Source organism: Eurypyga helias, unplaced genomic scaffold (genome assembly GCF_000690775.1).
Source record: "Eurypyga helias isolate BGI_N326 unplaced genomic scaffold, ASM69077v1 scaffold8352, whole genome shotgun sequence".
NCBI classification, from domain to species: domain Eukaryota; kingdom Metazoa; phylum Chordata; class Aves; order Eurypygiformes; family Eurypygidae; genus Eurypyga; species Eurypyga helias.
Genome location: NW_010236612.1, coordinates 13984 through 37648, shown reverse-complemented (window position 1 = coordinate 37648; position 23665 = coordinate 13984). Strand labels below are relative to the sequence as shown.

The 23665-nt window shown below is 45.4% G+C and overlaps 1 protein-coding gene across 1 annotated transcript in view; it reads left to right on the top strand.

The window, feature by feature from the left end:
* Nucleotides 1-23665, top strand: part of SMOC1 (SPARC related modular calcium binding 1) — a gene marked incomplete at both ends in the record, with an annotated part of 79042 nt that overhangs the window by 45958 nt on the left and 9419 nt on the right. Inside the window, 4 exons of the mRNA XM_010147155.1 lie at nt 894-974; nt 18648-18840; nt 19694-19776; nt 23300-23405. Of these exons, the coding sequence (XP_010145457.1) occupies nt 894-974; nt 18648-18840; nt 19694-19776; nt 23300-23405 (463 nt within the window). The remainder of the gene's footprint in view (nt 1-893; nt 975-18647; nt 18841-19693; nt 19777-23299; nt 23406-23665) is intronic.

The following is a 23665-nucleotide window of genomic DNA, read 5'->3' as shown; positions in this document are numbered from 1 at the left end:
TGCTATCTCATGGCCAACTGGTTGTCTCCTAGGACTCCCAGGTCCCTCTCTGCAGAGCTGCTTTCCAGCAGGTCAGCCCCCAGAATTCAGTTTTGTGGAAACTGAATTTGTTTTTCAGAAAATACTGGTTGTGAAAATGTCACTTGAGGAGCTCTAGCCCATGGTATTGAGCACTGCTTTGCTCGGTTCTAATCAAATGCTGGTGTTGTGTCATTTCTGTGGCTTAGGGCGGGTTCTGCTGTGTTTTGAAATGAATTGTAACACCTCAGAGGAGGTGCTCTAAGCACTTTTTTCCCCACAAATTTATGTTTGGGTGTCTTGGTTGTAGTGCATCAGACATGCTTTTCTAAGCAGAACTTGTTTCTTTAACAGACTTCCTTTCAAGTCTTTCCAGAAATATCTTCATTTCCCTGCCTATTTATTTGGGATTTTGTTGTTGCATGTTTTAGGGAACTGACTGTGGTCAGCTCTTCTTGGGCTGTTAAAGCAGTATTTAAGGTCTGGATTGACTTGTTTTTAAATCTGTTTCATATGTACTTTAGTGGAAACTAATATATGCTATAGCACACAAAATAACCTTCTTTTAAATCTTGAGGAGAAAGGCTTTAGACTTGAGAATTTAGGAAGTGGGGGGTGGAGGGAGGAAAAATAAATGTTTTGCCAGCAGGGAGATACTCTCTGGAATGGGAAGATAATGAGAACACCTTGTGGAAGACTTTCAAATAGTGGTTCCTAAGAGGTGGAAGACCTCACCAAGGGATGAGCTGATCTCTACAGAGATGATGGATCAGTTAAAGCAGTGTTGTAGCAAACATCTTGTCCTCACAAGTAACAACCATGTGTATTCACTAGCTGCTGTAGTTTCTTTAAGGCAGTTGTTTTTTCTCTTTCAGAAATCACAGCACCCACCCTTTGGATTAAGCACTTGGTCATCAAAGACTCCAAACTGAACAGCTCCAGTGTAAGGAATTCAGGTAATGTTTCATCTAAAAAAAGATGAAAAGTTTTCTTTTAACTAGGCTGCAGCCACTCGCTGTCTGTTCTTGTTTCATTTTTCTTCGTTGTAGCTATCCTGCTGCTTTTCGGTGTCGCAGGACTTGAAGTGCAGGCTATACAATAATTTCAGAAAGCATCCTTTTTTGTGTCCAGAAGGCCACAGTCAGTGTGTGATGAGATGTTGCCGTTTCCACAAACCATAACTGGGGAACCTCTAATTTGTTTGTCTGTTAATTTATCCCAGCCAGCTGTCATCTTTATTCTGTTTGCATTTGGCTCGGAGATCTGGGCTGTGGTTTTGGTCTAAGCAGTTGAGAAAATACAGAGGGGCTGATTTTCTAGCAACTTCCAAGATTCTTCTCTGTGGGGGATATTTTTTTGATAGAGAAATGATTGGATTATTTCACAACTGAAAGTAGGTTACTTTATGTTTTGGCCTAAGTAAAGTTGAGAGTATTTTTGTGGGTAAAAGAGTGGATGAGTGAAGACTGAAGCGTAAAAAACAGCAAAGAAAAGATCGTGAACATGAGTGGGGAAAGGGGGAGCAAGATGACGTGAAGTTAAGATGTAAAAATTGAGATATAGATGAGGGTGAAACTGTGGAGTCACTGAAATCACAGGAAACTGGAAGAATCTGAAGAAGAAATTTGGAGATTCTCAGTAAGAATGGTTTCTATCTGATATATTTTAAATTAAGTGGGAGAAAGGAAGAAGGTATAGGGAATATCAAAAGAAAAAAATTGCCTTAAGAAGCCATGGGTTTATTTAAGGTTTAAATAGGAGCTGCTACTACTGTATATATTTTGTAAAACAATATATGCCTAGAACAGCTGTTGGGAATAACTCCAGTCCCTAGGACAGATAAATTGTGATACCTTGAAGTACCTCATCACCTGGTATTTCTGGATTAGCCAGGGATTACTCATGGCACTCAGCAGATGCCTTAACCTTCCTGTGCCACCTCCCAGCTGCAGGGTGAAATCAGGGCTAGGTTAGGTGAGATCCTCTTCCTGCAGAGTGGAGGAGAGCTCTTAGGAAGAGGACATCCATTGTTACCCAGTCTGCTGTGCCTCACCTTCTGACTGGTTTTGTAGCAGAGTGGTCTGTGTAGGAACTGCCAGTGGGAATCATCCAGATGCTTCAGATGATGCAGGATTGTCAGCATTCTTCCTTAAGGATGTCTTTCATGGGCAAGAAAATGCAGCTTGTGCTTGTGTGATGCTGCAGCAACCGGCAGCTCACAGTGCAATTGTAGGTGACAGTTTAATACTAAAATCCTATGTAATAAGTCCTACCTATCTTGGAGACCAACTTTCCTTCTAACGTAGCAAACCTGGTAGCTGCGATGGCAATAAGAGTTCCTAGGTGTAGGTTCTAGGAGGCTACAAAGGCATTTGGGAGTGAGAGGGTCTTTTACTTGAGAGCCTGTCTCCCACCCTTTCTTGGCCTGACACCCAAAATAGGCTGGCTTTCACGTTGTAAAGGCAATCGGCTTGTTCAGGTGTTTCCTCGGGAAGCTGCCTCATGTAAACTGGAGTTTTGTTCATGGAAGGGTTCCTTCTGTGAGTTTACTTCTGTCCACTTTTTTTCCAGTTGGTTCTGATGTCATTTCTATTATTCAAAGATGATTATTGTGGGTGCATGCTACAAATTGAGAATAAATTATCTTCTGGGAAATTCAAGAGTTCCGTAAGAGGTGGTTTCTACAACAAGCTACAAGGAGACATGTGGTTCATCTGACTCAGCCTTCCTGATTGCCCAGACAGACACTCATTTGCTATGGGATCTCATTAAGAGGCTGGTTTGCCAATTTTTAGCCCCAGTTTTCCACATTAAGCTCTACAAATACACAGCCGTCTTAATTTCTTACACCGAATTATTGAGATCAAGGAATACTGCCTCATCAAAATAGGGCTACAGCTGACCTGATATGAGGTGTGGGCTACTTCAGTCTGTCACTTTCAACTAGGGATGCGTAGTCCCCTTGTTTGGTACCTTCCATCCCTTCTCATATATGTTAAAAGGCAGTATAGAGGGTAGGTGAGAGCAAACAACAAAGAGCTGGGGAGGGTAATTATCATTTAGAATCAGGTTCTTCAAATGTCTTCAAGTCTGTCTTGGCTGAAGATGATGAAACAGCTGTCAGGAGATGGGCATGCAAAATTAGGGGAAGTTTTTAATTGCTTTTGGCCCTTGACAGCTTGAAATATTAATGCTCAGCACTTTTCTGATTTTTTTTCATTAATTTTTAAAGGGCTGAGGTAAGTTTTACTAGTGCAAGGTTGGATTTTTGGTTTTGATATTCGCTCAGCTATATTGTCCCTCTGAGCTTGCACTTAGTGTCTTGAAGCAGATAGAGTCCTCTCGCAGCAATTTAATGGGATCGCTGTAATTAGAGGTGAGAAAAGACCTAGAAGGTCATCCCATCTTACTGCCTTTAAGGCTAGTGAATGTTTGTACTGTTTCAAGAGCAGCATTTTCTAGTGTGGCATAAATGCCTTAGGCAATAAGGATTTCACTTCTTCCCACAAGAAACTGCTCTGCTGTCTGAACTCAATCTCTGTTTTGTTTTGTTTTGTAATATCCAGCCTAACTGTTCTTTTATTTCTGTTCTTAACTGACTTAACCCTGATCTCTCTCCTCCCTGCGGTGGTTACGTAGCCCTGTCCTTTGCAGTGAGATCCAGCAGACACTACTGTCGGAGGTGGTGTGCTGCGCTTCAATCAGCACTGACATTGGACATCTTGGAAAGCTAGCACCATCACTATATCCGCCATGAGGAGAATTTTAAGAATGGCTTTATGGAGGCAAATAAGGTCTGTAACTTGCCGGCATTGTCTGTGGTCAATGTTAGGCTTAGGGGTGAACCACGCACCAGGTAGCTGAGCATTGTAGAGCTGGTGACACCCCGTATTGCTTATGCAGCCTGTATCCCATAAGAGATGCATTTGAAATTGGAGTGTTCCACCTTCCATTTGGTGCTGACAAGCAGAAGAGGTTCTCTTTGAAACAGTCCTCTCTTGGAGCATTTATCTTTTGCTTGGCATGTGTAAGTACTAACTAAGCTAGGAATAAGGAAAAGCAGAATGACTCTAGCCTGGTGACTAGAGCGCTTGACTGCGAATCTATACATCTCCAGGTGTTTCGTCAGTGAATTTTTCTACGTGAAGTAAAACACCATTGCTAGGAGGGATTGACAGTTCTAGGACTAGATCTCTTCCTCACTAGGTTGAGATGCAGGTTTAAATCTTCTCAGCCAGAGGCAGGAACCAAAATACAAACATAGTCTAACATCTGGACTTATGAGTAGCAGAAAAGTTACAGTTGTTGGGGTGTTGGGTTTTGGTTTTTGTTTTGTTTTGTTTTTTTACACTTACAAACTGAGTCTTCTGCCTTCATGAATCCAAAAAGCTCAAAAGTATTTTTTTCTTTTCAGGGCAAGTGAAAGATCTAGATCAACGCAATGTTCTGTTTGCTGTAGCAAGATGACAAAATCATTTTTTGATATTTGTTCTGAATTGATTTTCCCCTTCCCCAAACATGCACACCCATGTGGATACCCCAAACCAAGCCTGTTATTTAGCACTTCCCTCTGTGATATATCATTTATTTTTAACACTGTCAGAGCAGGACCTACAGGTGGGACCTTTGCAATGGTAATTCTCTAATCAGTGTGGGTGGGAACTGTCTTTTCATTCTATGTTTACCGTTTCAGCCTCCTACTTTCCTACCTCCTCTCCCCAACCTATTCCGGCCAGGAACAGTCCAAATGGTTATTCTTTTACAGTTCACAATCTAGGGAAACAATTGATAATGTATTCTGCTTCCAAGAAAATAAATCTAATGGCTGCCTGTTTGGGAGCACCCCATCTCCACTGAGGAACCCGTGGTTGTTCCTCATTTCCAGAGTTGTGTTACCTCCAAATCCATTTGTGCTACTTAGTGATTTGGTTTTAGTTAGCGAGAGATTCCAGGCTGTATCCAGCTTACCCTGACAACCTTTAAGAAAACCAGAGTGATGTAATGAGCTCATGCATGGAAAAATAAACAGCTCTAGAGAAACCAGCAGTAGCAGCCTCAAGTAAATATTCTGCAGTCACTGGGGTTTTGAACATGACGTTATTTGAAAGGAAGAATGAGTAATATATTAAGGTTAGCAGCTGAAGACAGGTTTGTGTGTGCCTAGTTAAAGGAAAAAAAAAAAAAAGGAAAAAACCATAGCTGTTTATTTCAAAATCTTGCTTGTTGAATGGGGGCCAGCTCCATGTGGCCTATTCTGTTGAGCTCTAGTACTCAAGTGTCGTGCAGGCGTCGCATGTGACAGCTTTCCAGTGACAGAGCTTTCTGCTCTCAGGGCTGTTAGTAGGCAGAATGCAACTATAAATGAACTTTGAAAACCAAAAATGGTGGTATTCACATTTCTTTTTGTTAACTGAATTCACTTGGAGACCAAAATTTAAGTTTCCCCAACAGGAGAAACACCTTGAAAGCTGCACGTCTGTATATACTTTCGCAAGAAGCAGAAGCACACCCTCCCGTGACCCCAAAGGCCGTCTGCGTACTCTTGGGTGCAGTTGGTCTCGAGAGATCTGCTCAGTGAGGTGGGATGTGATTATATCAAGTGTACTACCAGGACATGGGTCCTGTGGCTTGTTTGTGTTCCTTAAGGTTTGGGGCTTTTTCCCACTTGCAGGAAAAAAAGGCAAGAAAATCCACACTGCACCCCGAAATAGCTCCCTCCTCTGGGAAGGAAAAAAGTGATATCCTTTTGCTGCATGCCTTTCTTAAGGATCAAGGGTAGCAGTTGCTCCTAATGAGAATGTATTCCTGGTATGTTGCCTTAGACACATGGAGTCTTTCCAGGATCCCATACATTAACAAGGAATGTGCATTTAAGCCACCTATATTGAGAATCGGTGTAGTTCCTCCACAGTCCGATTGTCAGGTGAGACCAACATATAATGGGGCAGAGCCTGCTGATTTGCTCTTAAAAAGGAACATGGCCCTTTTGGTGGGATACATCAAAAATAGCCAAGGTTAGACAAAGGTTTGATTTATTAGGATTTTCCTTTTTAGCCGTGATTGCTAACCCCGAGGAGCTTGAACGCCTATGTTATTTTCCAAAGTGGGGAGACAATGCACCCGTTTGTGTTGAATGTATAGTTAGTTGGAGTTGGACCAAATTTCCTTTGCGCCTTGGAAATACGGAACACTGCAGAGAGCTGCAGGTGGATCCAGACAAGGCTCTTGGGAAGCAAAGCAATGTTTCGAATGGAGGCAGTTTCTCAACTGTCTTTCCTCCCACCTTCTCAGCCTTCTTTCTTAGCTGTCTCTTCCTCCTCTTGGTGCGCAGCACTCCCCACCTCGTTGTTTGACTGTGGGTTTCTGCTTCTCCTGCTACTTTTCTACCACTTTCTGCTACTACTAAACTAGTCGTGTTAGTTCCAAACTGACTGGCTGTCTCTCCATGCCGGTTGTGTTAATGTTACTGTCCAAATGTCTGTTACGGGATTGTAGGCTCTTCCCCAGAATCTGTGGCTGGTTAGTTTTAGTCAGGGTGCCAAGTGGAGGAGAAGATGGCTGGAAGCAAAAGTTGATCTCACTTTAACAGGAAAGCAGGTTGAGATGGGGAGGTAGCCAGGCACAATTGTGCTTTCGTGACATCTGAGTAAGGTGTTACAGTGGTATTGGAATTGGAGAATTTTGGTGCCTGGAAATGACATCCTAATGCTGACTGCAATCCTTGGTGAGCACTTTGGTGCTTCCATCTCCTCTGGGCATTACACCGGTGATTAGTGGCTTTTGAACTTCTCCATAGCTGAAGAGGAAAGAAGAAGGGTCAGTGGTGATGTCAAGAACAAGAGTTCATGGGAGGGATCCGATGAGTCAAAAAGCTTTTGCCTGTTCTACTGCTCTCTATTAACGTGTCCTTCTCGGCTCCCAACACAGTGCTGCTCTGACCTGTCAAAACCGTTGGGCTAAAACCTGTCACTTTACTGTCCCACCTCCCAGAACCACTTTAAACTTTCGTGTTAGTTTTTCCACCCCTTCTTTTTCTGAGGATTTAATTTGGTTTTGCATTCATTTTAATTATATTTCTGGCTTGATACCAAACAAAGCAGTCTCAGGGAGATGCTCCAGTTGAGTATGACATGAAAATTTACTAATTCCATTACATTTTCACAGCAAACCTCCATGTTGTTCTCAGCAGAGCTCCTGCTTCCTTGCAGGCCAAAAATGTGGTGTTTCTCCCTTAATTTCTATCCCTTCTTTCCCTCCAACTCCATCCGTGTTTCAGCCACCCCTTCCTGTCTTGACTGTTGCTTGGGAGGCCTCTCTCATCCTCCCTCCTGAAAGTTCTGAGGTCAGACACATGTGATGCCCCAGTGTGATTCTCCCACGGTCTCAGTGAGGCAGGTGTGGTGAAGAAGAGGGAGTACGTAGGAGAGAGCAGAAGCAGGGAGAATGGAAGAATCTAGGACCAGGACCCTTCCCAGACAGCCAGCAAACAAAGTCATAAATAACATGCCACTGGGGACTAGTTAATCTGCTCTATGAAAAGGTGCAAAGTATACAAGTGGGAAAAATAACATTGTATAATAATCGGCATGCAACCATAGGTGTTAAACCATATGCAGCTCGGCAAATAAATGAAGCTCCCCCTGAGTGCTGTGTGATAAATCATTCCCAAAGAATTCAGTCACTCCCCCCTCCTTATTCCCCAAAGAAAGAAAACAAATTACTCTAGACATGGAGTCATAACTGCTACTCTACAGCTGCCCGTTAAAGTGAGTGGACAGGGAGCAGTAGGAGGGGGGACGAAGATACGTAAGAAGCTGGGGTAAAAGGGGGGAAAAAACCCAACCCTGCATTTAAAACCACTGAGGATTTGGAGGGGAAAAGGAAAGGACATAAGCCCCAGCACCAGACACTACCTGGACATACAGGGCCAAATGGAGAGTGGAGAGGTCAACTTGATGGAGTTTGTTTTGCTTTTTAGCAGAAGCTGGTTCATAATGAAGGGGTTGCATTGACTTGCTGAACTAATTCTTTAGCAGTAGGGTGCTCCTCACTGTGTACACCGGCAGTCTCCAGCACGGGCTTGCGTGTGGATCTGCCTTTCAGACATCCATTTGAACGTATGTTGATGCCTGCAGACGGGCTACACGCATCGAGTCACCTTCCTGCCTCTCTTGAAATGTTCCTGCCAACTTCACGACAGATTACAATGTTCCTACGGTGCCACAAATAAGAAGGACTTATTTAAAAGTGACAGCTTGACTTCTGCTCCTAGATTGCCTCTGGCAAAGGTTTAGACCTAGGCTTCTCCTGAAACCCAGGGCGCTGGTGGCGTTTGGAGGTTGCAGAACTGAAGGCCCAAGTGATTTGCAAGACAGCTGAAGAAAAAAAAGGCTCAGTGGTACACGTATCAGTGTATCCCCAAGAGTGTCTGCTGCCCTTAGCATTGTCCAAGGGAGGGCACGGATATCACCTAGTAGAGCACAAGGCTGAGAGGGAACAGAGCTGCATTCCAGAACTGCTGGAAAACCCTACCCCTCCCATGAAAATTTCCTTCTTCTAGTACCAGGCTTAGGGTGAAGAAGAGGTTCTCCACTTTGGTGGGCTGTGGAGATGGAGTGAGTAGATAAGAAAGGAAATGTGTGAGGCCCTGCAGGAATATCAGCAGGGCTTGTGGAGTAGCAGCATGGGACACTTGAGGGAAATGTCAGCTGTGGTTTCTTTATTTTCAAACAGTCTGATCTCAGCAGACCTGTGAGCTGCATGTAAGAGACCTGTGTATCTCTGAGGGGCAAGAGTAGAAGTTAATGTTCCCTTTTGCTTTGTGGTCCTCTGAATTTTTGCATTTTGCCAGACAACCAAAATAAAGTGGTCGATGAGTACGTTCTGCGGTGTAGTTCAGAGGTGGCTTAGCTGCGTGCTTCTCAGGCTGTGGAAATGTAAGTAGCTGGAAAGATCTCCTGGTAGAAGGTCCCAAAGGCTGTCTCTTGAAGAGTCAGGAAAGAAGACTGGGCAGACAATCCACCTTCAGAGCCTTGCAAAGAGATGGGATTGTGTTTAAAAAGCAAGGCAGCCTTCAATCTACTGGAACACGCGAGGGAGGAAAATGTGTTTGGCAACCCTCACCCTGGGTGAATGGGATGGCAGTTCTCCAGTTTCACCAGTTATAATGCAGGGAGGTCGGTGATTCTGCTGGTGTCATCACTTTCCCACCTCGTCTCAGGCTCAGGCAACAGGCTCCAAAACTGCAGCTTCTCTCTGGAGCTGGGATGTCCAGAATACATGATGTCCCACAGCCGGAGGGACTGTTGCCTGCGTAAGGCTGCAATTCAGAGAAATCCTACTGGGAAGAATGCTGACCTCAGCGATAGTATCACTCTAGTCCTTCCCTTGCCTTTCAGCCCAGAGTGTGGAAGAGGGCTACCTCTGTCTCATGACAGTGATGCAGTGGTGCAGTTTCTTTGTCCTGTAGCTGATGTCTGAATCCTGTACATTAGGTCACTGAACTTCCAAAGCCTGAATATTTTGCCCAGAGTCAGCCTGGCTCCAGCTAAGTGTCCAAGAGTGAGTGCTAGCACTCCTGTCAGAGGCGATTCCCTCTGCCTCCTTGTTAAATGCTAGATCCTACAGGAAAAAGCTGATCTGTCATTACATGAAACGACTCGTCACACTATAAACCTGTCTCTCTTCCCCCACCTTTTACCCACCAGCAGTAGCATGGAAAAAGGAATTGTACCATAGTTAGGTAAACCAGTCTGAAATATTTTTTACCTGCCTGTAACAGTTTTCAAAAGCTTTCTATTTGGTGTCCTATAGTTACACACTTGCATTACTGTAAAATTGGTGTGCTCGTATACCCCAGCCAGCAGAGGTAGGCAAGTTCTCCAACAATTGCTGTGCTGGTTGTTCCAAGCGCTATTAAAAACAGGTGTGGAAGTGAAAATAGTTTCCCAATAATGTTGAGGCTCCAGTGGAAACACCTACGGCTTCTCAATTTATTGAATAGCATTCCTCAGTGTGGAAAGAGTGCCGCGAGAAAGGAATATAAGGAAAACGAATGAATGTGTTCTAAAACAGGTGGCTTATCTCAAAGCTACGTATGCCACAAGCTAACAGGGCTCAGAAACTATGTGAAATGGAAAAGAGGAGTTAGAGAAGAAAAAATGCAGACAATGAGTAGCTTCCTGTCAAAATCACAAGGGCAGTTGTCTAAGGTTGGAAGCTTTTCTATGCCTGAGGGATCATCCTGTTGTCAGGAACCCATCAGGGCTGTGTTTTGGTGCCAGACTTTCTCTGCTCAGACTGCAGAAGCTGTTGTCATTGTGAAGGTGCCGCATGGCTACAGCTGTCACACAGAATACAGAAGCCAGAGGCATTAGGGTGATCAGACCCCAAAATTTGGAAGCTTAAAGACTTCAGGCTATGTTTGTGAAGAGGTTGCCTCAGTCATCTAGGATCTGCTGGAGCTTCTCAGTCTGTGTGAGGGAAGTGGATAAGGCCTGAAGAGGTCACATACTTATTTTCCTTCCCGTTTTAAGCGGTCATATCCAGGTAACAGCAGCTCTGATGTGTGTAACCTGTCCCTAATGCAGCAACAGGGATCTGACTGCTTCTTCCAGTGAGTGAAGTTAATCATTGAAGCTTTCTTACAGCAAACCTAAACCTCCCTTCTCCAAGTAAGCTCAGTGCTATTTGAACTACCCATGGGGAAGGGAAAAAAAATGATCTATGACCATCTTTTTTTGTATAACAGCTTTTACGTCTCAGAAGACTGAATGTCATCCCTAGACTAAACAAATGGAATTCTTTCAGCCTTTTCTCATAGATCAAGTTTCCTAGACCTCTGCCTGTTCCCTTTGCCGTCTCCTGCACTCTTGCCAAATGGTCCACCTCTCCCTCAAAGTGCAGTGCCCAGGGCTGGACACAGGGTTGATTTAAACGTTTGCCAGTCCTTAGTGCCCGTTTCTTATGCGAGGCCCCTGTCACTACATCCCACAGCTAGATTTACCTGTTTTGATTTTTGTTGTTGTTGTTGTTTGCAGTGTCACGAAGTTGCACGCTTTTTTGTGGTCTACCTAAGCTCCTGGCCATTTTATTTAAGTCTTGCTGTCTCGCAGTAATTTCCACTCCATGCACTGGATTTCTCCTTGCTGGTTGTTAAGGTTTGTACTTGTAAGTTGTGATCACGCTGATTTAAAATCATTTATCAACATGTCTTTGAATCCTTTCCTCAAATTTGGTCTCTACGCTGGATGCTGTGTTCCACTAGCCACATCAGTAATTTGATTTGATACAAGCCTCCTGATTGCTTTCAGTACTGAAGAACTGTTTCACAGACAACTTTTGGGACCTCTCCTCTTGGAGCGTATTATTCCTTAACCTGCAGTGTTAGTAATTGTATGTAGTCTACATTTTCCTTATGAGAATGACACAAGTTATAACATACACTAATGAATCAGAATTTAATCAGAGCTCTGTCTAATGCATTGTGTATGAACATGCAAATATTTGCATTTTTTTGCCAGAATGATAACTGTAGCCATAAAAAAGTATTGTTCTTCTGCCATCCTTCAGCTAGTCTGGCTACTGTTCTAGGAGGGCTAGGACTGCGTGACTGATGGGGTGATAGAAAGAGTCCAAACCCCACCCGAAAGATGGTAGAGTTAGCATTGCAGGGACAGGTAACTTTCAACTGTCAGGTTTCAAGATGCGCAGGCGTGGAGCTTTATTCCTGTGTGGTTTGGAAACCCAGTGGAGCAGGCTTCTTTCCTAGCTGGGCAGCACCCAATGCACGCAGGTTCTGCAACGCGAGCACAAGTTGTACGTCAAAAAGTCCCTCGGGAAGTTCACTAATGCCGGGGAGAGTGGTTCCTTCAGCCACTCCTCCTTATTTCAAGCTAGAGGGTAGATACTGCAAAGGCTTCTCATCACCTAACACCGATGGGAGTGCAGTGCCGCTTTATTGCTTTGAGCAGAAGGAGAATGGCGGGGGAAGGATGCGTTCCTGGGTAGCTGAAGTTTAATGAGCCACTTGGAACAACGCATTTTTAAAAATTATAAGCCACCTGCTAAAACTTCACATTGTGCTTATTCAGCACTGGAACGTGCAGTAGCCTCTGCTTCCTCTGTAGCCTGTGCCTTGAGAAATAAAACTGAGTACCAAGGTAAGGGACTGCTCAACTGGTGCAGTCTGGGAGCACCTGCAATGTTTGTTTTGCTCTTTGCCTTTACATTAGCCAGAATACCCTGGAAGGACCACTGTCCCGGACAGGAGAGGGTGGAGCGGGTAGCATTGCTGATGGCTAAGAGGTGCAGAGAGATTTATGCTATCCCCATGAGCCATATTTGCTCAGCTGTTGTGCTGCCGGAAAACACAGAAGGGGTTGTTTTGCTCCCTTCGCCCACAGCCCAGCTCGGGGGACGGGCGGCTCGTGCCTATTCACCACGTTGCTTTGTGAGTCCTGCCAGCCCTTGAGCGTGTCCACACTCAAGACTTTTCAAATTCTCTTTATCCTCTGAGGTGCAAGAGATGCAGATTTGGGCTGCTGACATAACCTGTGCTCAACTTTCCCCGTGGCTGTGCTTTCTGCCCAAAGCTTTTGTAAGTTCCTTACCGGGATGGGGCACTGTTCTCCCAGAATGGACCTGCTTCCTGTTCACATCCTGTGCTCAACTTTCCCCGTGGCTGTGCTTTCTGCCCAAAGCTTTTGTAAGTTCCTTACCGGGATGGGGCACTGTTCTCCCAGAATGGACCTGCTTCCTAGACATAATTCACATTACGTTGCATACATTACAATATGCAACATAAAAGCACCTTTAAGCTGCTGTGCGTGCTATCATAAAATAACCAGTTCAAGGCTCCTCTTCTCTGCCAGAGCAGTGTAAAGACAGGCTGAACAAAAATGAGAAATCAATCCTGTTTGAATTAAGCTTCCCTGGGAGACAGGCAAACACTTTGTCACTGGGAGGAAAACTGAGGCACAAAGACACTTAGTCCTCACTTTTGGGTTGGCACAGGATGTCAATAGGAACTTGGCACTAAATATCCATACTGTTGCCTTTTTTTCTGTGCTGCGCTAGTTCCTCACGGAGGGGAAAGCTGGGAGTTGAACAAAAAAAAAAAAAAGGGGAGAGGCATGTGTTTTGATTTTTTTGAAATGGTATTTTGAAGTCAGGTCCCTGTTGAGGCACTAACAACAGGGATTGGTCAAGAATCCTTCAGTAAAAGACCTTTTCCTCCCCTTCTGATGAATGCTTGTTCATTAAAACTGAAGTTGTTTGTGGGTACTCCATGGGAAAAGTTTCCCTGGTCCAGGCAGAATTTCTGGTCAAAAGAAATGAGAGAGGGAAAGTGAAGGAAATCTGCCCTGCCTGGCATAGCCTGTAGGTCTGGGGTTAGGCTATTCACATAGGTCCATTGAGGCTGGACAGAAGCACAGGGGGAGGTTAGACCCCCTCTTTTGCCTGGTTTAGAAGGAGGATTCCTGTCTCTAAGGGTGTAGGGATCTCTCCAAGGTTTTGGTGTCACAGTCTCCCTCTTCTTTTAATTTAAAAAAAAAAAAAAAAAAGGGTGCAGAAGAGCAATATTCAAAAAACAATCTGCTGTGGTTGGATGGCAGATCTTCCCTAATCATCCACAGCGTCCTTGGGGTGACCGATGCTTGGTCCTTTGGCTGGGATAGCAATGAGGGCTGTTACATGTCAGGAGGGCAGCTGGGGGAGGCTTCCTCATCCCCAGAGCAGCACCTTGGCTGCATCTAGCCCTGCGAGCTGAGCATGAGAACTGTTAAGCACAAGCCTCTGATTAGATGCTGCTAGACACCCTCTCTTCTCAGCTTTGTAAGGTAAACAAACGCCCCATCTCTTCAATAACCGTCTAGTTTATTAGACAGTCAGATGAGTCCCTTACCTCATCCATCATTTTTATTGGTTTTGTGCAGGCACTAGATGTATGTTTGAATGTGTGTACTTAAGGGACCAGGAATGAGAGACCTTTTTATGAATCTGTCCGTGCATTTCTCAGAAGGCCATTACGAGGGGAAAATTGTTGCATAAATAATATGCAACTGCAGATGTCCAAGCCCTGTTTTCCTGCAATAGCTCGTGGCTTCAGAGACACTACTTTTAAAAATGGTTTGAGGAGTGTTAGAAGCAGTCGAAAGAGTTAAGAAGGAAAAGTTGGTTCTGAGCAGTTAAGGTAAAACGAGTATTTCTGCCAGTGATTCTCTCCTTTGTGTGTGCATGTTCCCTATCTTTTTTTTTTCCCTTTCTGTCACTGGATTTGTTGTAATCTAGATTTGCTGTCTCCAGAAGGTTTTGCTCCCCAGCAACACTGAATTGGCAAGCATTACTCAGCTTCTTTGCTGATGGTTGTCTTAAGTCAAAGCAGAGGTGGCAGAAAAAAAGGGGAACATGACAGTGCCTTTGAGAAAACAAAAAAACCCTCAACCAACCAAAAAAAAAAAATCCCACAAAAAAAAACCCCACAAGAACACCGAAGGGGGGTCTATTATTATTGTTAGTCCTGGGAAGGCTGTTTGTGTCCCACTGACTTGCAGTCTTAAATGTTCTCTCTCTAAATGTTTAATATAAGGAAAGAAGGAAAACCTTTTTTCTTTATCTTTCTGTGCCTGCAACCCTCATTAGCTCAAAGAGGGAGTAGGCTTTTAAGTACCCTGCATATATAATAAATATATGCTTCTTTCTAAGATGACAGCTTAATTTCATAGCTGGCATTAAACCTCCTAGCTTGGCCATTGGCTTTCACTATCCTCCATAAACCTGGCCTTGGCAACAGCAGCGAAGTTTCCAGTAAGCAGTCTGTCTGGAACAGGCTGACTTCAGCGTCCTGGAGCTGGGATAGCACTTGATGGTCCCTTCACTACCTGCGAGACTGTCTTTCAGGGTGACAGTGTATGCGGTTCATGCCAATTCCCATATTAGGAAAGCTGATGGTATGGATTTCCCAGCTGATTTTGCTGGCTGTTGAAAAACACTCCAACTGTTAATATTCATGTTTATTTTTTAAGGGATTTAAGTGCTGTTAGAGTGGTAGCCTGGAGGAAAGAGCCTCTCCGGGGGCTAGTACTAGTTAATACTTTCTTCTGCTTGGTAGACAGATGTCACTGAAGGAACTTTCCACAGGGCTGTTGTCAGACCCTCATGTAGTGTCAATGTGTTTTGCTATTCTGATCCTCTCTAGCTCAGGGAAGGTATGGTAGGCCTGGAAAGGGTTCAGAGAAGGAACAGCTGGGTCAGCTGGGACTCTTCAGCATGTAAAAGAGATGAAGTGGGAACCTGTAAAGCAGTGAGAGACAGGGAGGGAGTGACTGCACACTCTTCGCTGTTTCATCCTCCAGAAGAACTAGGGCCAACAAACAAAAGTAGTTGGAGACAGGTTTAGATCAAACCCAAGGATGTGCTGTATTCCACACACAACGTGTAGTCAAGCCACAGAACAAGCTGCAGGATAGCACAGTAAAAGCTTGAGGAGAGACATGGAAAAACCATTGCAACTCACTAAATACAAACTCTGTGTCTGTCTCTGTGTGTTTCTGATCCGCAGCTGTCTGAGGCATGAAATACATGTGGGAAAGAAGTTTATGCTTGTCCTGTCTCCTCTAAGCATCTGCTTTTGGCCACGGCTGGAGGTGAAAGAGAGACAGGTTGGGCCTTCGGTTTGCCGCAGTACCTCTGTTTTATGTTCTTTGGGATGTAATGGAATAGATGGAACTTTCATAGTGGCTGCTTCTAGATGTAGGCTAGAAATGAGGAAAACCTCCCTGATATTTCGGTTGTGTTGCTGTCATTGCTAGTGATGGGCCACTGAGTACTGGTGGTGATGGGGGATTTTCATAGAATCATAGAATGGTTTGGGTTGGAAGGGACCTTAAAGACCATCTAGTTCCAACCCCCCTGCCATGGGCAGGGAATTTTGTGTCATTGCATCTATTTGTGTCAGCTGAACAAAACTGGTAGGATTTGTTTCACTCAGCCTTTAAACACCCTTCAAACACGAGTGACTACCAATTAGTTCTGTGTTCTGGTAGTAAATGCTGTGGCTATTCTATTCCCACAAATGTTAATACGTGCAGAGAAATTTTTGCCATTTTTTACGGCATAGTACAAACGTGTAAGTGTGTGCATTTATGCTGTGTAATTTGCATACCTAACTGCAAATGTATGTAAAACAAGATACTATCTCATTAAATGACATTTATTCTTCCTTTTTTTTCTTGATTTCAATAAAAGTGGCTTTTTGTTGTTGTTGTTCTGACACACAGACAAAAAAACCCACTATTTTTTTCACTGTAATTTTTTAGTGCTGGTTTTGTAAGATTCAAAGGACTTGAGCAATCTTGGTTTGACACTGTGCACTCAAGAAGCTTTGGAGATTTAGACAGAAAAATCCCTGGAATGTGGTTCTCTTCAGCAGGTTTTGTTTTCTTATATAAAAAGATGATAGGGAATTCTCCCCCTGTTTTTGCTTCAACAAGCTGCATGAATGATCCTCCTCACCTGAGGGCCAAGGTGTGAATTGCTGTCGGCAGACCACGGGCCCCTCGTGATGTAAGTGGTTTGTTAAGGAGCCTGCAGGCCTCTCGCTCAATGAATTCTCTGTCCCTGTACAGCTTGGAAACAGTCATGGGGCCCTTTTTTTTTTTTTTCCCCCAGATGTGAAATCTGTCAGCAAAGTGAAGTCAGCTTAAATATCAGCTGAGGCTTGAGCTCCCTTTCAGTTTTTGTTGACTTTATCCCCTCCTGCTCCTTCCTGATCAAGTTTCTCTCTGCTTGAATCAGACTTGCCGACACTTACAAGTTTTTATTCCATGCTTTGGTTGTGTGGATTTGTATGTGGCAAAGTTCAGGTGTCCTCCACATTCCCTGCCTTGACAGTGATCTGAAATGCTGAGGAGAGGGAGACCATCCAGGTCTCTGAGACTTCAGCTGCTATAGTTCAATTAGAAACCTGTAAAAGTGCTTTTGGTACCCAAACCATGCTGTTCTCCAGTGACGCTATGCTGGAGTTTTTTGTGTTGTACCTGCTGCTACCAAGCTGAGGAATTCTAGTTGTGAATCAGCATCCCTTCTGTTCCCCAAATACAGGGCAAAAATTAGTCTCAGCATCAAAATTTATCACCAAAATGTGAGACTTTACTGATGGGGTGCAGGCAGGCAGGCAAAATTCATGGAAACAGTGAGCGTGTGTTAGCTGTGCGCCGAGCCTGTCCCGGGGGCAGGATGCTGAGGTCATGCCATGTCTGCTGGCTGACTGTGCAAACATCTGCAGGTTTGGGATCAACCTGTGGTGTCACTGCCTGTCAGTGTTGAAGCATTTTATGTATTGAAAGCTTGAGGGGATTCTTGGCTGCGGCAAGGGATTTCAGATGCTGTGGCTTATTTCTAAAAAGCAAAGACAGAGTAAAGGTGAGGAAAGCTAGGGAAGGAGAGAACAACTGTTCCTGCTTCTGGTTTTTGTCACTCTCCTAAGGATAAAAGTTAGGAGTTATATTGTTGTCCTTTTTTACCCTAGACTTAGACATGTTTTAAATCCTGTGATCAGCTGCCTTGACTGCTTTCTCTCACATGCATGCTTTTTTTCCTCTCTGATACCTTCAGTGGTTTCCAAAGTTGAAATAATTTTTCTGCGCCTCAGAGGGCCAGAATGTTGAGGTTTTGCAACTAAGAACTCCTGGCTGTTGAGCCAAATAGGTTGTAACATCCCGTGGGTACTCTGTGCATCTCTTCCCCCTTATAGGCTGGTCCATATAAGAGGCAGCAGCCTGGCACCTCTCTCTGCATCTGTTGCTCCTCTGCAGGCAGCGTTAGGGCTGAAGGTGCCAGGCTGGCTGCAGCAGCCACTTCTGGGCTTCTTGCTCTCCTTTGGTGTGTGCCATCTGTGTACTCTGTTCTTTGGTTGATGACGACTTTAGCAATAACCTTTTCTGTGTAATAAGCTATTAAGGGGCACCGTCCTACCTACCCCTTGGCAGGAAGAGCGCCCTCCGCAACGGTGGAGCGTGCTGCAGTGTGTGTTGAGTTCCTGCTGAGGTGTGTGCAGGTGCTCTCTGCACTGGATAAGGTGGTGTTATAACCTTCTGCTCTTCTTGGGATTGCATTGGAGAGATGCTATTGAGAGGGAAGAGTGTGTTGCAGTCTGGAGAAAGAGATGATGGGGCACGGCAGGGTGTTTGCCACCTTCATTTAACTGGAAAATACAAGTCACAATTTAGGATCTTTCAATATGCAAAAACATCATCTGGGAAATGCTTACCCCGTGGCTGCAGTAACAGTGAATTATTGTCATCTGATAGCTCTGTTCCAAAACCCAGGTGAACGGGAACAGTTTTTCCTGCTGTTCCTGGCTTGGTGGGCACTTGGCAGTCAATATCTCTAATCCATAATCATCTTGTGTCACAGCTAAATGTAGGAGGAAGCTCTCAACCCAGAAGTCCCTGAGTCCCTAGGGATGAGGACATGCTGGTGTTTGCTGAGAAGGAAACATACACAGAGGTCTCCTGATGTGAAGGATACCCATATCCTGCTGAGCCGGGGAAGAAGATCTTTTTTTGACTTTTTTTTTTTTTTTTTCCCTTCCCTCCACCCTCTCCAACTTCCCTCCCATCTTCCAGAAAAAGTTCACTCCTGTGACCAGGAAAGACAGAGCGCCCTGGAGGAGGCCAGGCAGAACCCCCGCGAGGGTATCGTCATCCCCGAGTGTGCTCCCGGAGGGCTCTACAAACCAGTGCAATGCCACCAGTCGACTGGGTACTGCTGGTGTGTCCTGGTGGACACGGGACGCCCGCTGCCTGGTACTTCCACTCGGTAAGAGCTATGGGCCTGGAGCTGATGCATTATAAAAAACTCTAAGTTCCTGTTTCCAGAGCAGTCAGCTCTGTAGTGCCTTCCTTAGAGCTAGCGGTGCCGGATGGAATGTTACTGTGCAGCTGCTTCTCCGTAGGACCTGGTGCATAGTAACTACTGCCCTTACTTTCCTCTGCGTTAAGTAATCATGCAAAGCAGCCCTGGTTTTTCTTTTCTCTGGCTTGCAGCTTTTGGGTGGCAGCAGGAACCAGGGCTTTGCTCAAGAGCACTGGTTGGGGCTCAGACAGTGAAAAGAGAAACGGCTTTGTTGCATTGTTTGCTGCTTTATACTTCGTGCTGCAGCCACTTTGATCCTGACCAGTACTGATTTAGAAGACTTCTTTGTTGTGCATTGATAAATTTTAAGCCACGGATAGATAGATCCTTAAATTACTCTGTATTTTAAAACTAGGAATCTTTTCTCACTTGGGATTTGGAAACAAATTGTGGGTCTGGCAAGTTATAAAACCAGGCCAGTAGGAGCTGGGACCTAAACTCTGCTAGATACAGTGATTCTGCAGAGCATGGACAGCTTGAGAAAAAACCCTCAGCCTGTGCCCACGGAGTTGGAAGAGGGCCTTTTGCTGTTTGTGGGTTTGAGCTGGTAGCGGGCTTCAGAGTATGCTTTTCCTTCCCTCTCCACTTCTGCTACTGTTGCTGGCTGTCCATAAGCAGACAGATGCTTGAGAATAATATTTCTTCCGCAGGTTTATTTGTTTCCCCTGCAGTAAGATAAGACATAACCCCTTAGCAACCATCTGATGACACTAAAGCTGTATCACATAGTTTAGCATCTGCTGTTCTCCTTTTTCAGCTATGAGACCCCAGTGTGTGAAAGCGATGCCAGATCGAAGAGCACAGAGATTGATGATCCATTCAAGGACAGAGAACTTCCAGGTCAGAGAGGAACAAGATCCTGTCTCTGCCTTCTCCCCCTATCTCACCTTGGGACTCTTAAGAGGCCAAGAATATTGTTGAGGAGATGGGGAATTTCTCTCACTGTGCATGTTTTACCATGGGGTTTATTCTGTGTTATTTTGGATCACCTCCAATTTCAGCACTGAACTGGAAAAGGCTGGGAGTGCTCTGGGGGCTGGTTTATTGCCTGTCTGCCCTTCTTTGAAAAAAAAGTATGTCTGGGATCAGAATTTTCAGAAAGAAACCTGGATGCCTGGAGGTCCCATGGGGGAAGAGGGGCTCAGCACTGAAAGTTCTTCTTCAAACCTGGCCAGGACAGGATCCTTCCTGTTTAGCAGGGCTTGTCAGCAGCTTGATGCCCTCTGAGCAACAGAAGGGGAAAGACACTGTGGACCAACTGTCTCCCTGACACTGCAGGGACCTGGCAAGGCAGCATTCCTCTACACTAAGGTCACTTAACTAATGCTGGCTGCTACTTAGCTCAATTTTATCCCTCGTTTTCTGCCCGAGACCCACTTTATCTTCCATTACTAATTGTCTTATATTCTGGTTTTCCCCTCTTAAGAGTGACAAACCATAATTTTTTTCCTTGTTTCTGCTAGGAAGATGTGGTGGGCATAGGTGTTTGTGCAGCTCTTAAAAATGCTATCCTACCTGCCTGTGCTCTGGTTTTCCTTTCCCGACACCTTCCTAAGGAACAGAGCAAGGAGCCCTCAAGTGAGAGATCAACCATCGCTCTCCTGGTGGGGGCTGACTGCCTGAAAACAGAAGACACTGTGGGTCCCTCCCCACCATGAGGGAGTGGTAGGGACCAGGAACTATGCACAAAAGCTCTGGATCCACTTCATTTTTTGTCTGGTGCTTTCTAAGGCTAGCATAAAGTGAGTTGTCCCTGAGCAGGTTAGCAAAGGAAATGAGATTTGTCCCAGATTTGCCTTCTGTGTCTCCTAATTCTCTTCCTGCCGGGTCCTGACCTTGGGTCCCGTAGCGTTCTGCTTAGCAAATCTGCCCTCAGCAGGGCTCTCTTCTATGCAGCTCCTGGTTTTCACAAGTCATGTAGAAATATCCTATCTGCCTCTCCCTCTCACATTCAAATGAAATTGGTCAATCGGTTCAAGTATTATTTTGGAGGGTGGGGGGGAGGGAAACCTGCTAAATGACTGCATTAAGGCTCATTTCCTTAGGAAATCATGCTAAAATAGAATAACCTTACTTCCTTTCTTCCCCTTCTCCCCTTGCTTTACTGATTCTCTCTGCACTTCCCACCTGCCTCTCCAGAACTCCTCTGTGAAAATCCTTTGCTCTTGGGCTTTTTCTTGGAGACTCTCTCTCTGATTTCTCAGGAAGACAGAATGGTTTCATCTTTCTTCTCCCTCCCCTTCTGCACTGCAGCTGGACAAGGGGACAGGAACTGCTTGATGCAGAAGAGGGCACATGATGCTCTGTGGCTTAGTGATCTGATCCCAGCAACAGACTCCATGAGAGTTTCCCTCTTAGCTTAAGCCACTTTTCAGTGCCTTAGTGAACTTTTCAGCGCTGGGCTGGATTGGCTGACGTGACGGTGCCTGTCAGTGAAAATGCCCTTGTGTCACACTGGAAGACAGAGGATCTGGCCCTGGTTTGTCCGCCTGATGCTGTGCTCCATGATCTCTTGATTCAGACTTGAGGTTTGTTTGATTAGCTGCTCTGCATGTGAAAATTCCCTGGTCAGCCAGAACAGCAGGGGGCGAGAGGGGATGCTCCCTTCTACTTTTTCTGATCTTTCTTACTAGAACTGAATTTTAAGAATAAACACCCCCAAACCCTGCTTTAATTTGAGACTGATCCTTCTATTTGCACTCGGTTCTGTAAGGGGGACCCCTTACCATCATCCTCCTCGAGAGGCTTGCCCATTCTTCAGACTCGACGTGCTGCCGCCAGTGTGCTCTTTGGCCTGTGTGAAGAGATCCTGCAGAGGCCAAGGTGGGGGAGACATAAATCCAAATCTTTGCACACCTACACACACCCTCCTCTCAAACTGTGTCACGGCTGTGCCCACAAGAGCCAGAAGAAAGAAAGAAGGAAGGAAAGTGTTGCTTTCACATAGCAAATGGCAAGCTGCTAATTCCTGCAGATGGTGAGATGCTGAGGCCCCAGGGAGATGACTTCTAGCAAATGGTTTTTCAACCTTCTCATTACTGCAACAAAAAGCTCCTTTAAGTGAGTGGTCTACTCTGGCTGCCATAGCAGCTTACCCATTACAATGCTGACATTTTCTGGACCACGTGCCAAACGAGTGCTGAGGGGTGTGCGTGTGTGTAATGCACATAATATGGAGACAGGCTAGGGACTGTTGGTTAGCTGTTGCAGGGAACAGGGCCTGTAATACTGCAAAGAAGGGAGTTTTGTCAGATCAATTTGCAAGCTGCTTTCAGCTGTCAAGGGATTACAGTGAGTTTCTGGTGCTCTGTTTGGGGTACACGTGCTTCTCTGCTTGTCCAGGAAAAGCAGAAAGGGTTTACACTGCTGTATGTTGCTAGGGGGATCCTGTTTTCTGATGTCTGCTGCCCTAATTGGGTGCCTAATTGGTAGTGAATGATGGTTTTGGGAAAAAGAAGAGGCGAGGGATGTGGCGATGGCTCTTCCATCACATCAGAGAAGAGAGTAGGATGGGAGGCGATGGGTTGAAGTTAAATATGTTTGTTCCTTGATAGGCAGTTGTTACAGTATTAACGTAGTAGTAAAGGAAATGGCATAGATTGCTTCATAAAGGTGAGGAGATGGAGATTTTAGTGTCAGCTGTGTCATACAACAGGCTGGCAGTGTTAAGGATAGGAGACTGTCAATCTGTGGTTATGATGGTGGGAAACTGGATGGCCTCAGGACTAAGTAATGGAAGTGGTTATCAAGCCTGCCTTCGGCCCGCTTTGTCCTGCCTAAGCCAGCACTGACTGGAGGCAATTGCCGCATGTTGACTTAGGCTGACGTATTTCCCATGCAGTGCGTTCATGCAAAGAACTGAATTATTGTGGTAGCTGCTGGCAGGAAACGCGCTCCATGCCTGAAGAGGAGAGCGCAAGCAGCAGTCTTCGCTTTTGGCCCGTGCTTTGGGAAGCTTTAAACTGTCAGTTAGGACCTCAGAAAAGCCATGTTTTCAGAGGAAGATGACCCAGGAGGTAATGAGTTGTTTTGTAAACTTTTCTACAAGTGTCACCATGGGAGCTCCCGTCTGCCAGGCGCTTCCAGCACATCCCTGTGGTTATGCTGGTAGGGAACTGGGAGAGGCCATAAAGCTAACCACACTGTCTTCCTGCCAGTTATTGTTGCTGACCCTCTGTGTGCCTGGACAAAAGCTGCAGGACAAATTGCCACGCAGAGAAAACCCACTGAGGGATTCTTCTGCCTTTCCTTAGGGACTGTGATGATGGCTGCCATGTTACAAACAAAGGAGGTTCTTGCTGAACTGGGGTAGGAGACCAGTGCTGTGTGTTCTTGCATTAAACCTCCTCTTTTCTTTCTGCAGGCTGCCCAGAAGGGAAGAAAGTTGAATTTATTACCAGCCTACTTGATGCTCTCACTACAGACATGGTCCAGGCTATTAACTCAGCAGCGCCGACGGGGGGTGGGAGGTGAGTCCAGAAAGCACTTGGGGTGCATGCCACCAAGGTGGCTGCAGAGCTCTGGGTGCCCCTGAGGTGGGGGCAGGAGGGAAGGGTGTTGCTGTGCGCTGATTTGGGTTCTCTGGGCTGCTGGGAGAAAAGCTGAGGCTGCATCTTCGGAAGCTGCTCTGTCATGTCATACTGGTCCTGCCTGCCTCCTCCTGCCCCTCCTCCCTGGCAGCTGCTCCACCATAAAGGTTAGTATAGCCCATTTGAAGTGTGAAATGAGA